The 16,961-nt window shown below is 36.9% G+C and overlaps 1 protein-coding gene across 1 annotated transcript in view; it reads right to left on the reverse strand.

The window, feature by feature from the left end:
- The window catches only part of NPTN (neuroplastin), a 68,993-nt gene extending 54,665 nt beyond the window's left edge, over nt 1-14,328 (reverse strand). Inside the window, exon 1 of the mRNA XM_054564950.1 lies at nt 14,082-14,328. Within this exon, the coding sequence (XP_054420925.1) occupies nt 14,082-14,172 (91 nt within the window). The 5' untranslated portion in view covers nt 14,173-14,328. The remainder of the gene's footprint in view (nt 1-14,081) is intronic.
- Nucleotides 14,329-16,961: the final 2,633 nt, after the last annotated feature.

Genomic DNA, 16,961 nt, shown 5'->3' on the forward strand with positions numbered 1-16,961 from the left:
TAAACTAAATTAAACTTTGTATTTTACAAGTGTATTAGAAATCTGTCACCCTTCTGCCTCAAAAGGATTCAAATTACAGGACAAAAAACGTAAAAGTGCCAAATGTTTACCTAAAAACAATGGAAGATACCAGAAGGGTCAAGACCAAGTATGTATGGGTAAGAAGAAACTAAAATTAAGATAGGAAAAACAGAAGGAAAAAAAAGAACTTTATAAAAAAAAAAATTTATCCATATAACTAAAGCACAGAGCAGTGATAAAGGACTCAAAATCATATTATGGAGAAAAACAAAGATGAGCTATGAGGATAAGAACAAAGGAATAAAAGCACATGTTTGTACTGACTTAACCACTTAGATTAACTTAATTACTAAAAAAGGTAAAAGTTACACTTTCTGTTGCTTAAAGTATGAAAACAAAAGATGTATATGCCTCTAAAGCATTTTGTAAGAGGCAAGAAAATGTGGTACTTTCAAAACATTCACTGGACAATTGGAAAAATATCATACACCAGAGTTTCCTAGTAGAAATCATGCTGCTAAATTTATAACTCAAGCAACAACTATAAAAATATGCCTTTTATGGCACAATCTATTTTTTGAGGTACAATAAAATACTGCATACTAGCAAAATTACCTGTTCCCACATCACTTCAAAAACAAATACCACACTAAGTAACAGTCACTGCTATGGCTAAGGTTGAGAGCTAACCTGAAAGACTAAGGAGAGGTTGATCTACTAGAAGTTTGGAATCAGCATGTTTAGTGTTAGGCTGTGGGTTAATCAAAAATTTTCTTTTTAATTACTTCCTTTGCTTCTGTTAAAAATAAGAAGGGACTAGTCCCCCATATTACAGACTCAAACTTCACTAACACATACCCAGCTCTCCAACAATTAAAAAGTAAACCTAGATAACTGAAACATTTTATTCTAACCACCACCCTGTGAGGTATGTATATATTATTCCTAATAAATAGACGAGGAATCAGAGTTAAAGAGCCTTGCCAAAGATCAGGACTCTAATCCAATCTCTCAAGCTTCAATAGCATATTATATTCATAATGTAATTCTTGTGTATTATATGTGAATACATTTACATTCATAATATAATCCTTTGGTGAAGAGGATGCAAAATGGGGTCTTACTGACAGTTTTATTTCATCAGCACAGTATTTTTAGAAGTCCAAATTTAAGTGTTTTCAAAGCATGTATTATATTCTCCAGTTTAGCAAATGTTACTTACCTAGCTCCTATGGTAAATGAGTTTGCAATTCCTGCTTTAAAGCGTATTTTTTTTAAAAAGAATCAAAACAAGTGAATAACTGCTCTTGCTTTTCCATCCCTAGAAGAGGTGTGGCTTTACCCAGTGGTTGTCCTGGGGACTAACTAGGTGCTGTAATCCTGTATCAAAGGGTACTTAAAAGTGCAGAGATAAAATGAGATATTCTTAACAGGGCTGCTCTGCCTTTTATGGAGCATTCTGGAAATTAGTGTTTAATTTTGGTTGACATAATAATTGAGATAGTACTATGGCCTTTAGCTGATTGGAACCAGGCATCCTCAATTTCCCACCGTGTTCAACAAAGAATTGTTCCAACTTTCAAATGACATTGAAGATGAAAAACTTGTTCTGAACCTAGACTATAAGCAAGTTTTAAATATACCAGAATGTATCTCTTGCATGGCTTTAATCATCACTCAGTTTTCCAGGAATGCAATTACTGTGTAAAGTGAGGAAAAATTGTACTTGTTTCATTTGGAACTTTACAAAGAGTGGTTCACCTTTTTAGAAAACCACATTATCTATAGCAATGCCCCCTGTGGTATGTGAGTCAACCCTACAGCACAACCACATCACTCAGCATTTTATAAACTGTCACATTCTTGATTTCTCTACGTATGGATATAAACTTCACTGTCTTCTTCTGTAGCTATGCCTGAGCATTTACAGACTAAGTAATTTATTGTAAGTTATTTCCCCCTTTATATTACATTCAGGGCATTATATATTTTCTTAATAATGTAGTGAATTTCACTTCAGGATAGTAAAGGGAAGTTACAAAAATGTGTTGTAAGAAAAAGACACGAGATTGATACTTGACTTTACTTTCTGTCACTCACCTGGGGGAGGAAGGCAACATCTGGGATGAGGAGTAATAGGGTGTCCCTATAGCTAAATTTAACTTGAGATGAGAGCAGTTCTGGGAGGCAAACTTCAAAAATTATAGAAATTCAATATTGACCTTTCCTAACAGAGGTGGACGATTCAGTGAAAAGGCTAGTCTGCTAACAGGCATTTGAAATGCACATTTTATGATACAGTCATGATTTGTCAGAAAAACTAACCTTGAAGTAATCTGGTCCTTCTCTTTAGTACTTTATTTTCCTATGAACTACAATAGATGCAGTTAATCTATCAGGTAAACAGATTGTAAGTACCAGGCCTCACAGCTCAAGGCTATACATACATGTCACTTTACAATACAGCAGTTTAAAAATTATTTTTCCATACATTATCATTTAACCCAATAAAAACCCTATGAATTAAAGGTGATACTAATTAAAAAATAGAAACCATAAGAACTAAAATGGAAATAGGATTTGGGCTACCGCCAAATCCAGTGCCCTTTCTACTCAACTACGATGTCCCAGATAATGACCTTTTTAACATAGTTTTTTAAATTTACATTTTACATTTACAATGGTGACAGTATACCAACTTATTTATCATGTAATACTGTCTCCAATAGAGTTTCAGCATCAAATTTAAACTACACTAATATTCTAGCTTCATAAAAACTCTGAGTTATTTTTAACACTTCTTAAAACTGGTTAAAATCTTAAATATATTTCACATAAATATATATAATTTTGATTATACTTTATGTTATTTAATATCATTCACCTTGGTACCTATTACATTGTTCAATTCTTGTTTTTCTTATAGCCCTCTCACCCCAGCTTACAAAAAAAAGGACACACGGTTTCTCTCTTACTTTGAATTACTGATAAACAGTGACACATCTCTGGTTAAGAGGCCTTATAATAAAGCTCAGGAAGCCATGATTTTTCTTAGCATTGAAATTTAACTGTAAAGAAATCACATCCCTGGTCGTTAGAGCCAACGTCAACTTTCTCTGACTCCCTAAATCAGGTGGTTATAATTCAGCAAATGAAAATTATTCTGAACCCACTAGGAGGAAAAGGGTGTAGTCAGTCACATCTTCATTCCTACCTTTTCTTCTTCCAAGCTAAGAATACAAATATAGTACAAGCCTCGAAGCAAAAATCTGAAAATGGATAATCCTTGAACCAAGAGCCTTAGAAACATCTTTTTCATATACATTCAGGCATTTGTGCCTTAAGTTTTAAAATATTTTCAGAAAGGAGAGAAAAGGGGAATTTTTAAAACCAGCATGATGTCCTCTGCTCTTATCATTCCTGAAAACAACTTTAATTTTTAGAGACTAAATGAAAAACTTACTCTGTCAAATATAAAGCAGCAGAATTGAAAAATAAAGAAAAAGAAATGAGATATAACCAGGAAACAACTACTATAAACTATATTTTCTTATACAAAATTTGCAGTGTAACATGATTTTGGCATATTCAAATTGCCACCATCACTGCTTTTACACTTTGGGGCCACTATTAAGAAAACAAGGGTTTCTTGAACACAATTACAGGACAGTTCACCTGACAGAATGTTAACTCTATCTTTAAAAAGTTTATTTTAATACACAAAAACTCACCAAATTGCAAGACTCTGCGTCACTTAAGCTCTAAATGGACTGCCAAAATAGCAACAAAAACAAAAAAAGACATCCTTCTCAGGTTGCAAGATTTAGCAAATAAAAATTCTTCAATGTTTATCTGAAATTCAAATATAACTGGACATCCTGCATTTTATCTGGCAACCCTATTCTCTCTGAACGCATTAAAGTGAGCTTCCACCTCTATCAAAGGATTACAGCACCAGTTCCCACTCATAAAGAACAAACTGAGTGCTGTGATTAGTGTGGTTTGGTTGGTTGGGCATCCTCCTGAAAAGCCGGTTGATTCCTGGTCGGGGCATATGCCTAGGTGGCGGGTTCTATCCCTGGTCAAGGTGCATAGGAGGCAACTGATAGTTGTTTCATGTTTCTCTCCATCTCCTTCTCCCTTCCCCTCTAAAATAAATAAATATAATCTTTTAAAAAAGAAAAGAAAAAGAACTGAGCTTCTACCACAGCAGAATTTTGGAACTATTCTTTTACAGAAGATAAGGCTTTCTTAATAGCTGACATTTCCCATAAAAAATAAAAAGCCTATTTCTAAGGAACAAAGGTTAAACTTTTATAGGTTCCATCCAGTCTAGTGAGTGAACCTTCATGAAATTTATGCTTCTGTGAGTTAAACACAGATTGGAAATAATTCATAATGTAGGTTTTTGGTAAATAAACAAAAAAGTTACTTATGACGGTTATAATAACTAGAATCCTGTTTTTAGCATTACAGATGGAACTGAATTCCAAAGTTAATCTTACCACTTTTCTTGAATTCATAATCACAGAACTGCAGAGTTAAAAACAAACTAACTTCTGACCTTTCGAAATTTCTACAAAGTCCATTTAATTCCATATTCATTTCCATGAAGTTTTTTCTCCTACTGAGCTCCCAAAACAAGCACAGTAGTCCCCACTTATCCACGGTTTCATTTTCTGTGGTTTCAGTTACCCATGGTCAACAGCGGCCTAAAAATGTTAAATGGAAAATTTCAGAAAAACAGTTCTTAAGTTTTAAACTGCACACTTTCCTTACTGTGATAAAATCTTATGCTATCCTGCCATCTTGCCCCATCTCTCCCAGGATGTGACTCATGCCTTTGGCTAGCATATCCATGATTTAAATGCAACCCACCAGTCACTTAGCAGCCATCTAGGTTACCAAATGGACTGTCCTTGGTATCACAGAGCTTATATTCAAGAAGCCTCCAGAGTGCAAATATTCCAAAGAGAAGCCTTAAAGTGTTTCCTTTAAGTGAAAAGGTGTAAGTTTTTTAATTTAATAAGGAAAAAAAATCATGCTAAGATTGCTAAAATCTACAGTAAGAATGAATCTTCTATCCATCAAATTGCCTAATTTATAAATTAAACTTTACCATAGGTATGTATGTATGTATGTATAGGGAAAAAAAGTACAGTACTACCAAGTGACTGACTGGTTGCACATACAGCATGGATATGCTGGTCAAAGGGATGATTAACATCCTGGGAAAGATAGAGCAGGATGGTGTGAAATTTCATTATTTAGAGTGTGCAGTTTAAAATTTATGAATTGTTTATTTTTGGAATTTTCCTTTTAATATTTTCACACTGCTATTGACCATGAATAACTGAAACCAAGGAACATGAAACCATGGTTAAGTGGAGACTACTGTACTTGTTTAGGAGCTCAATAGACTCAGTACCACCCACAGTTTGAGGAATACACTGGGGGTCTTGGAACATATCCCTGAGAGAGAAGGGGGACTACTGTAATATACAGAAAAAGAAAAAGGAGAGAGAGGTCCTCCCTTTTGTTTTCTGAGGCACTTCTCAACCAGTTCTTTGTCCTATTTATAATGGCTCTGATAATGACTACAAATTACTCCATTCTTCTGCTAGTTTCATTAAAATCATCTATTTAATACTAATCCCATGCTTTTCTTCCCTGTGCTCTAGGCCACTGCTCTTTGATTCAGCCCATCCATCTTTGGAGACTGCCTAATTCCCTTACTTCATTTACACTGCTACCTGGAAGGTATTAATAGATAATCACATCCCCCCATGTGCTCCCTTTTCCTAAATTTAGCTCTTCAGACTTTTCTCCTAAGTTTTCTGCTACCATCAATGTAGAATTATCTGCATCTTTCCCTAAATGTGATGGAAAGTGTTAATCATTTGGAGTTCCATCCTACTGTGAAAACATTTACACTGTTAATAGCACCATAATTTTGATATGTGATCACTACGTTATTTGTCTAAGGGTAATTCAATTACAATTCCCTGCAAGTTACTGGGAACCTCTTTATAGTTGCTCTTTTCCAGGTAGCGGTTTCCTGGTTTGCATTAAGGCCGTTCATTTCATCTTCCTTGATAAATGATTAGAGATTCAGCATTAGCAAATATAATGTCAATGCTGGAGCTGCTGTGGTATTTTTTTCTACTTGCTCCACAATGGCTTCCAATATGCTAAACCTGTATAATAAAAAAAAACTCCTAAATTTAACATATTCCTTCAATTAAAAAACCCTAAATTAAATATAGTACATTCCTTCAACCTATAACTTGAGAAGTATTTCACAGATAGTTGCCAACACAGGGCATCTTGTTACCTTTTTTTCCTCCAAGAAGCAATGTCTAAAAATGAGAAAATAATCTCTAGGATCTCAAACATGAAAGGCAAATGGTTCTTCAGTGACGGTTCTGTTTTCCCTCTCCCTCCCTTCCCTTGGCCAGTGTTCAAGTCATTCTGTACTCACCAGAAATGTGCCTCAGACAACAGCATCAGAGTTAAGCACACAGCTGGGAATAAACAGAAGTGCTCCCAGCCCACATATTCAACCAATAATAACTCAAGTCAGGAGCAAGGGAATAAGGAATTTAAGTTCTAATGTAAAAGAAAGGACAACTACACATACTGGAAAACTTGTGCTTTCATTATAATATTCAAATTACTGTAGCTTCGGTTTTCCCAAAATCAAATAGGGTAAAAAAAAAATCAATAACTAATGGCTAATGTATTAATTCAATAATGCTGTATTTTCTTTACTAACAATGGCTAGTAATGATACATATTGATGTTACTGATAAATGTCACATGAAGATCTTTACTGTGTTTACAAAAATCATCAGTGTTCCAGACTACCTGGCATGTAAAAAATAAAAAACAAACAAAAAACAAAATTAAATACTTGAAAATGCTCTGTTTTTCAAAAATGAGTCTCAAGGCCAATTAATGATTTTGAAATCAATTTAGAAGGTCATAATAGTTTTCTTCAAATAAGTATATTAGGTACTATTTCATAAAACATGTATTCTGAACATACTTAGACAAATAAAATCTATTTCTCTATCTGGGTCACAAAGTTTGAAAGCCTTTTTCTAAACAGCTTTTATATTTTTAAAGTCATTTCAACACAATTACAAGTGAACCAAATTATTTCTATTTTATTAATACATGGCAGCATCTAAAAATATTACTTTGTAATGTTGACTTTTCAGGTTATTTTTAAATTAATAAGCACTCAGGATGTGGCTGATAACTGTTGAAGCTAGGTGATGATTATGTGGGAGTTTATTACATTATTCACTCTACTTTTTACATGTTTGCAATTCTAACAAAAATATAAAAAAGAAAAAAGGGGGAGGGGCCAAGGAAATGGACCCACCTAACAGACAGAAGTAAGTATCAGGAGTAAGTACATAAATTGAGATTTTTACACATCACCTATAAGGAATATCAAACTAGGAACTTCCTCAGATTTAATTCAGAGTAACACTTGGGTTGCCTTGTTCAACTACAATGGACAAGTTTAGAGGTATTTTAAAAATATGTAAGGGAAAAAAAGGAACAAACCTCCTCAAAGGATAACATAAAAATAAAAATCATTGCCTCTTATAGAGTCAATTACTTTTCAATCAACAGAGAGCATACATAATACCTACCGTGCAGTTATTTTCATTTCTTAACTGTTTAATTTACATTATGAGGTCTCTGTAATAGACACCATTCTGCCTTCCTCGAAACAAGAACAAATGTTATCTAAGGCAAATTTACAGGCAGTTGGGATTTCAAAATACGCAAGATTCAAAGTCAAGTTTCATTATTTCTGAAAATCTAGTTTCTAAAAACTTATTAAAACAGAAAGCATTCTCTTTCTAGGTCCTATACCCATTAGAGGCAGTGCCTAAGCTGTAAGATCAATAGTTGTGTAATTTCAGAACTGGAAGGGAATTTAGACATCATCTAGTCCAGTGGTTTTCAAATACAATCCAGTGGTTTTCAAATACAATCAGGAAGAAAAGGCAACTCAATGGCATAACAATTTATATATGCAAGCACACTCTTACCTTTTCTTTTTTTAACATATGACACTTTGCTTTGCTATTCTATCAGAAAAGGATTTGACATTTTGTTTTGTATTTTATGTTTAGTCACTTTTAGAATGTGAGTATACATTTGGATATGACTAAAACTATTGGTAGAATTTGAAGCTTAATGTTTTCTAATAATAGAACCTCACATAATATATAGAACACTGACATTTTCTGAGTGATTCCACATCATCTCATTTATAATTCATGGTCTAGTCAATTTGAAGCAATACTTGGATGTAACAATGATGTAAACCTAGATAAACCAAGTGAAGGGAAGCATATCTAAATTGATATACTTCTGTATATCATACCATATACCATAAAGCATACTGTAAGGTTCCAGTAATTATGATTTGGAAAGAAGAAAGTTTTGGTCTTATTCCATAATTGTTTTCAGAAATGCAAAAGAATAGCATTCAGTACTTTTTAATACAAGAAACTTAATATGAGATGTTTCCATTAAAGCTGACCACAGTCTGCTTTAATGAAGAGTTGAGACTGAGTTGTTTTTCAATTTGAATTGAACCTCAACAAAAACAAGAAACAAACATACACACAAAAACAGTGGGTGCCTGAGAACATTAACTGTGTCTTGCTGCAACTTACTGTATGCAAATAAATATAGATACTTAGGAAATTCTTTGAATATTCAGTAAACCCCATTTTCACACAAACAACGAAATGTTCTGAAAAATAACCAAGTTAACTAGGTTTGATTAATGAATATATATGTTGTACATACACAAAAGCAAACAACAAAGTTAAGCCTAATTTCAATTTTAAATAATAGTAAGTTGACATTACGTACAAATCTTGACCTCCTCTCCTAAACTGAATAAACTGCTGAAAAACAGATATTTTACCTATGCATCTATTCAGTTTTTAAAATTTAGACATCAGTAACACCGGGTTAATGTTTTTATATAAGATCACCACTGTATTTCACTTTAAATTTGGCAATGTTTATGCCTAAAAAATGCAAGAGTTTATAATCAACTAATTTTACTGGAGGTTTCCTGTCTTCCCAAAGCTAATCCTTACCAACTAAAATTGGGAATTCTAAAAAAAAAAAAAAAAATTCCACAAAACTTCACAATTTTTCAAAAGCATTTATCTAAGGTGCTTAACATTAAACTCCATATCACCAACAGCATTTTTAAAAATTCATATAAAATGATGACGTTTTGTTTAAAGAGGCACACTGAAAGCCAAGCCAATTGCTCACATGAGGTAATTTTGCACTATTATTTTAATTTCGATGTATGAATTCACTTTAGGCGTCCCTAGTCTATTTAGTCTTTCTGATACTCTATTTTTCCAGATACTCCTCATAAAAAAATTCTTTCCTCATTCTTGGTTCCTGCTTTCTCCTTGTACTACTATAGCCTTTCTTCTCTCTCCCTTTCTCATACAACTTCATTCTTTACTTCTGATCCTGCAGACTACGTTCTCACTGTAAACAACTGAATAGAATGAATCAATACTTTTCACACAATTCACTTCTAGAACACTGTTGCATTTTATTCAAACTTTTACTGAACATTGCATGATAGTTAACATAGTCACTCAATGTTTTCCTATATACTTGATTTGTATTAGCACCTCATTTTTTCCCCAAATTGTCTTGTAAAAAAAAAACCCTTTATATACATTCAGCAAAGTTTCAGATTTTACACTTAAAACATCTTACTTTTAAAAAGTACCTCCAACTAAATAAATGAGAAATAATGTCCAAATTGACAGAGTATGTTTCTAACCCCTGGTTAAATAATTATATTTATTAACAAAAATAAGAATACAGTAACATTTTGCCCCTTATTAATGTATACACAAGAGAAAATGTTTCAAATCACAATTGTATTAATAAAAAAATAAAGGGATTCCTTCAAGAAAAAAATAGTCTAAGTTCTCATGAGGATTTGTATAAATCACACAAAGTCAGACCTATTACATCTGAAAACTCAAAAAAAAACCATCTGCATCTCTAATATGGATCCAGTAACTTTGAAAAACAAAAACTAAGAGCCCAGCATCAGGTCCTGATGTAGTAACACAGCTTTTCCACCCCAGACCCCTGACCAATTTCTCATGCTTGGGTGCTCCATTATGTCAGCAGTGACACTGGTCAGTTGCATGAGAAACTGGAGGTTTATAACTTCCTTAGGAAATACTTTATTCCAAGGCAAACTATTTCTTCTGGTCATTTAAATTTTTATTTGGATTATGTTAAGACATGTTGCTTGACATCTGGCATGTCATTTCTGCACAGGTGCCACAGATAACATCTGTTTTCTGTTGCTCATTTCAATTCACCAAAAGGGGAGAGGCACAATTAATAACAAATATACATCTAAAAATGTACTCAAAGAGAGAAAATTGTCAAACCACTCAAGCAAACAGCCCTTGACAGGATAAGAAAAAGATTCATTAATTATCTAATGCAAATACTGGCATTCTTACAAAGTACAATGTTCACAGCTAACTAGTATCACCCAAGCAAAGTGGTTTCTTAAATTTAGCTCATTAGTATTAATCATTAGGCCCCTTATTTTCTCCCACTTAACTCTGTTAATTATCCTAATTTGTATTTTCACTATAAGCATTTTTTTTATATTTTTACACTCCACTCCACATTTACTCATCAACTGCGTGTTGGGCACTACTTCTACTTCTATTACTCCCAACAATGGAATAATATTAAGAAATATTTAGTTCACTGAAAGAATAAGGAAGCCATGCAATCTCCCAGACAATGAAATAGAAATACAAACTCCCTCACCAGAATTTGAAATTGCAACACTACTGGGTCAGTTTTCTTTAAGTTACATATGAAAAAGCTCATAATTCTTGGTTTGGGGCCTTCAAATAGCCTACTTAAATTTAATCAAGATGACAGTATTAACAATTCAGTGTTCAATATATACATGAAGAAGAATAACTAACAATGCTCCTTTTTAAAGGATAATAGTAATCGGCTAACATTTGCTACAGAGTACAAACATTTAGTATATACAGTACTGTTATCCTATATAAAGAAATGCAGCACATGTTACATTATAGTAACAAGTATTTCATATAACAAAAATTTACTCCCTACTGAGACTATATGCCAGGCAGAAATCTAAGTACTTGATAGCCATCATCTCATTTCATCCTCAATCATCTCTTTGGGACTGGCATTATTATGAGCCCCATTTTACACATGATAAAACTGAGGCTTGGAAGTATTTAAGCACCTTACTCAAGGTCACTTAGCTACAGAGAGCTGGGACTCAAATCCAGGTCTACGATGATCCATAGTCCGTGCTCTTGATTATCATATACTCCCGCTTGGTTTAAACTTTTTAATTTTAGTCTAAAGATTTTGAAACAAAGTCTTAACAGGAAGGTTACATTTTAGGACAAGTTTCTTCCTTTAAAATGAACTACATTTACCTTATTACATACAAAAACCAACACCTTAAAAGTTCTACATGAAACTGTGGTACTACGAGTTTAAATATTTGGATAGTAAACAAAATCTGAACAAAAGCCTGGAATCTCTGCAGTAATGGGTAACAGCTGGCAAAGATCTCCCAGGTCATCTAGTACTTTTTCTTTTTTCTAGGAATAATGAAAGAGATCTTTTGAAAAAACCTATACTCAATTTAAACTACCACCTACCAAATCCAAAAACATGTAGGTTTGGGTGTTTTTTCAAGTCAGCATTTTAAATAGATAATCTAACACGTCTAACATTTCAACATCATACAGAGAATGATCTCTATTTCTGAAGCACTGTAAGAAAATACAAACTCCATGACATGAGGTCAGACTATTGCAGGGCTATTACCAATTGAAAGCTTGAATTTTATTATGTTACGGAAAGCTATATTTTAAAAATATAGTATCCTTACCTACGTGGATTTAAACTTAACAGCTATTTCTTCCTTGAATTAAACTTACATTCATTTGGTCAATTACAAACTCAGCTTCAAATCATCAGTCATGTCACATGACTGAACTGAAGCTTATTTCAAGGAAATTTAGAACATGTATCACTGAAAACAGCCAGATGAGTCTTTGAAGGCCTATCCAAAAACCTCGCTCTAATTACTGAGAAACTACAATTTTGCTGTATTATCAGTCATTGAAAGATGCTATGCTAGCAAAGATTAAACATATTAAGATCAATGGCCCCAAATGAAATCAATGCTATTTCCACAAATCGAATAGCTGAAATGAGTATTAGGCTTCTTTTAAGTCATAGCATTAACACACAAACTATAAAAACTGATAAGGTAAATCAGTCTAACTCTACCCTGCCTTCCACAGTGGCCTCATGCTTTGGGGAAAACAGGAAAAATACCCAATATACTTAACATATTGAATGCCTGACCCCTGCAATGGTAACTCAAGGCCATCAGGCATATACATAGGATTTGAGTACAATTTGGTAAAACAAACATACTTAACCAATGATGCTTTTTCAATCCTTTATTAGATATATATTCACTGTAATCTTCAGCATTTTAAGCCTGTATTCTCCTTAGAATGCTCAAGTCCATTGGCTCTATTATTGATGTTTTAAAAATGAAACATTTAAATTTCAGCTATTCCAACAAGAATAATTTTAAATTGTTCTAGCATAACGACAAAGAAACACTGAAGGATTAGTAAAGATAATCTACAGTTCACTCTCCACGACTGACTTCTCATAAATTCTTTCCTATAAAACTATTTTTAAGCCTCTTAAAGGCTGTTTCCACCAAGAGCAGAAACCGGTTCACAATACCTCAGCAGAACTGTAACAGACGCCTTCTGTAATAATCAGAACCTTTCTTCTCTCTCTTCTCGAACGAGCTTCGGTTCAAAACCCAATTCTCTACTTTCCACTGCACCCTGCACACACCCCAACTACTACTTTTATGTTCCCCAGAAATAATCCTTCTCCTGTCCTGTAACTTTTAGATCTTAAAAACCCACTTCTTGCATCTCCCTCCTTCCGGTCAGTGTCCTCAATCCCACCACCGTTAGCAGTTCCAGCTAAGTTGTCGCTGCCTCCCCAAAGGCCCAGCCAGTATCTTGAGCGTTCGCCACAATCAGCTGCTTCCTTAATACACGTTCCACAAGGCAACGTTACAAACCCCGCTTCCTGCGTTTTCCTCTCTTCCCTTATTTTGTCTTCACCCTTCTTTCCCCAATAAATATTGCCCTGCCTCAGTTACAACCCTTACTCCTATCCTCTGCTCATTTTTCCTCTCCTTATTTAGAAAACTCTTTTTCGCTCTCCCCACCTCGACTTGAGAGTGTCCAACACTCCACCCTCCCCAGCAAACCCAGCCCTCTTCCCCCGTCTCGTTTAGAGCCACTGCTACTTCCCTTTCCAGATCCCCTCCTGCAGTCAATCCACCACCTTAGCTTTCCACCCACCTCCCCTCCACCTCCACGGCTCCCTGATTCTTCACCCCTCCTCAGCGCTCTCGAACTCTGCTCGGCGTTCTCCCGGACTCCCTTCGCCGCAACGCCTCCCTTATTGAAGGATGTCACCTGTGTTACGGGGCCCCAGCATAACCCTACACGACTCTTACGACCGGGATCCCGGTTCTCCTGCGGGTCCTGCCGACACCTCTTCCCTCTCCTTAAACACAAATGCCGGTCTCAGGCCGCCTTCTTCAAAAGCTGCGCCCCCCTCCTCATCCGCCCCCGCGACTCCGGCTTCTCACGTTGGCTTCCTGAGTGTCCTCTCCTGAGTCGGAACAACAAGCTCCAAGACGTGGCGCCTCTAAGCCAGAAATACACCTCAGGCTCTGATCGACGCCCCCACGTCTCGGACAGCGCCTCCGGTTCTCACACCCGCGCCTCCCACTCCGTGCCGGCCTCTCCTCCCCGCGAGTCTGCAGCCTCTCACTCTCCCACGAGCCCCTTCCCCTTTCTCCCGCACCTCCTCAGGCCCCGGCCCGCCCCCGGCGCCCTGCTTACCGTTCTGAGCGACGCCTGACCCTGGGAAGAGGGAGCCAGAAACCAGCAACAGCAAGAGGGCCAGGGCACTGGGGAGCGAGGCGCCCGACATCCTCTCAGCAGAAGATCGAAAAGCGAATGGGCCGGGGCCGGGGAAGGGAAGGGAGGGAGGGATGGGGCGGGTGAAGGCGCGAGGGAGTGAGCGCGGGAGGTAGCAGCGGCTCAGCTCCGTCCTTCCCCCGTCCTCCTCCTACCGCCGCAGCGCCCAAGCCTCGCGATACCCTGACACCAAGTCGTGGGCAGCTGAGGAGTGACGGCGGCAAAACTCGCGAGAAGAAGCGGTCTCTACCGATACTCCCGCCCCTCCGACTTCGCGTCCCGCCCCTGCAGAGGCTGATTGGCCAAGTTCGAGGCCGATCACGTGCTAAAGGCGCTTCTGGCCACGTGACAGAGCGAGGCGGAGGTCGTCCGGCTCCTTTGGCCTTAGAGAGCTGAGAAGTCTGTTCAGATAGCTAATCCGTAGGCTTGAAATGGAAGGTCCCATAAATTAGAGGATGCTTTAGGAGACTAATGTATTTCTTCCACCCATCCTGCTTTTCAGTCGTTGGAACTCTTGTCTACGGAATTTGATATATTTTTACGCCGTTTTTACGCCTTTTACGCCGTTTTTCTCATTGTCTCCATGGAAGCCCTGCTATTTCTTCCTTTCATACTTTGACCTTAGACCTCTACTGGCATCTAGCTCCAAGCTCCCTCTTTAACCTAGAGTTTTAACTTTCCGGGCTAAGTGACACATTCCCCATGCTCGATATTTTTCTGAGAATTTCTGCCTGTACACCTGCTCCCTCTGCCTGGAATGTTCTCCTTTTTCTGGCCGTTCTATTTCCCCTCCCCCATTTTGACCTTACTTTAGCTTCATAAAATCTCTGGGCCTAAAATTTATCCTAATTACTAGTTAGACGCTAAATTCTACAAGGAAGTCACCACATATTAATTCATAAGCAGAATCTTCAGAAGCATTTTCATGCAGCGAACATTTATTGAGTATCTGCTGTGTACAAGATTTTCACACCTGTTGGCACCTGCTGTGAAACCTAGTTGAAAGCATGGTCCCAACTCTTACAAAGTTCACAGCCTAGTTTATCAGAGGGATGAGGAAGGGGACGAATGACCTAGAAAACAACCCATGGGAAAAGAGTCAGCAAAGTGCTCAGGCAATGCGGTCACTGTTTGCATTGAACTCTAGGAAGTGCTCTCTTCAAGGGTATTTTTTGTCCTACCCTCAGCACTGCCACTCCTTGATTAGCAAAGAGTTTCCGTGGCTTAGCTTATCTCCGACTCAAAGCGGACATCCTGGGGAGAGTCTCAGATGAAACTAAGAGGAGCCAAGTAAATAATCCTGATTATCTGAGAGCTCCAAGAATCAAGAGGAAGGAGCACTCACCATGCCCCTCACCTGCTCAAGTTAAAGTAGTCACAAGCTTCCAAATGAACTTGGACAGCTGGTGGTTCCAGACTGAGCTTTCTAGCCAGCACTAGGACTATGACAATGGCATGCTGTTGATTTAAATGAAAACTATATCCTTCATGACCTCAGATGTGTGACTGATAAAGGTTAATCCACAGACAGCTCTGTATGGAGGGCTACAGAGACACCCTGTGACGGGACTAAGATTTTCAGCTGATGAATATTTTTGGTTTGATGCAACCATTCTGCCTCATAACAGTAACTAACGTCCCTATTTGATCCTTAAAACAAGGGATTCTTACTAAATGATTATGCTCATTGGGTAAGTAGGGAAACTGAGGATAAGTGAGGCATGACCTGCCCACAGTCTGAGTGTTTGTGGTAATCATTAATACCAAACAGTTTGGTTTGCTTCCTTCTAAGCTCACGGCAGGAGTGCATTTCTATCTTAAAATTGGGGCTGGCATGTTACTTGTTTTTGCCAGTGAATTGTGAAAAGTGATATGTACCATTTTCAAGCAGCCACATTTCATTTCAGTTACAGACATTGTAGCATACTCTTGCCTGCCTGGTAATCAGTGATCATGATGATGAAAGCATCTGTCAAAATGAAGCATGTCAGCCTGAGTCCCTGAGTTAACAGGATAAACCCAGGCCTCTGCCAACCTACATAGATCTGGTAGTGTGTGTTGAGTTAAGCTACTGATATTCAGAGGTGTTTTCTACTATGGGATAACCTGGACTATTCTGGTTAGGGGAAAGATGAAATTCAGTTTCATCCTACCACCTCCATAATGGGCAAATGACCTAATCTCTCTGGATACTATTTTTCTGTCAAATGGGGCTGATGACAGCACCTATATCATAAGATTATGAAGGGAATAAATTAGTACATTTATGAACACTGTTTAGACCAGTTTCTGGCGCACAGTGAATACCCAAATGTTGATGATAATGAAAATGAATGCTATTGTAACTACTACTGCTATAATTCTGACTCCAACTCTCTGTTCTCCATTACTATGCCATGTTTCTTTTAAAAAGTGATTCTGGAAGAAAATTTTTAAGTATGATGTTACCAATCAACTCTCAAAACCTACAGTTATGAGGAATACTTTTGCCCTGGAGAAAATGTCATGAAATCCTATGTGATAGTACCTGTACTTTTGTGGAGAAAATACATGGTAACTAAAACCTTTCAATAATGCAGTAACTTCTTTAAATAAATTTAGGAATTTGGCTTTTTTTCTTTTTTTAAGATTTGCATACACTTAAAAATCTCTCTACGGTTAAATGCAGCTAGCTTATGCAAGGTGGCTGAGCTCCTTCCAATATCTCACTAGACCCGGAGGTGTCCTCAGAGCTCAGGGAGAGACACACTTTCCCCGCCTCCAGGGACTGCTTGGAAGGTGGCTTTCCAGTTTTTCCAGTAC

Source organism: Pteronotus mesoamericanus, unplaced genomic scaffold (genome assembly GCF_021234165.1).
Source record: "Pteronotus mesoamericanus isolate MK-2021 breed Mesoamerican mustached bat unplaced genomic scaffold, CSHL_Meso_final contig_100, whole genome shotgun sequence".
Classification (NCBI taxonomy): domain Eukaryota; kingdom Metazoa; phylum Chordata; class Mammalia; order Chiroptera; family Mormoopidae; genus Pteronotus; species Pteronotus mesoamericanus.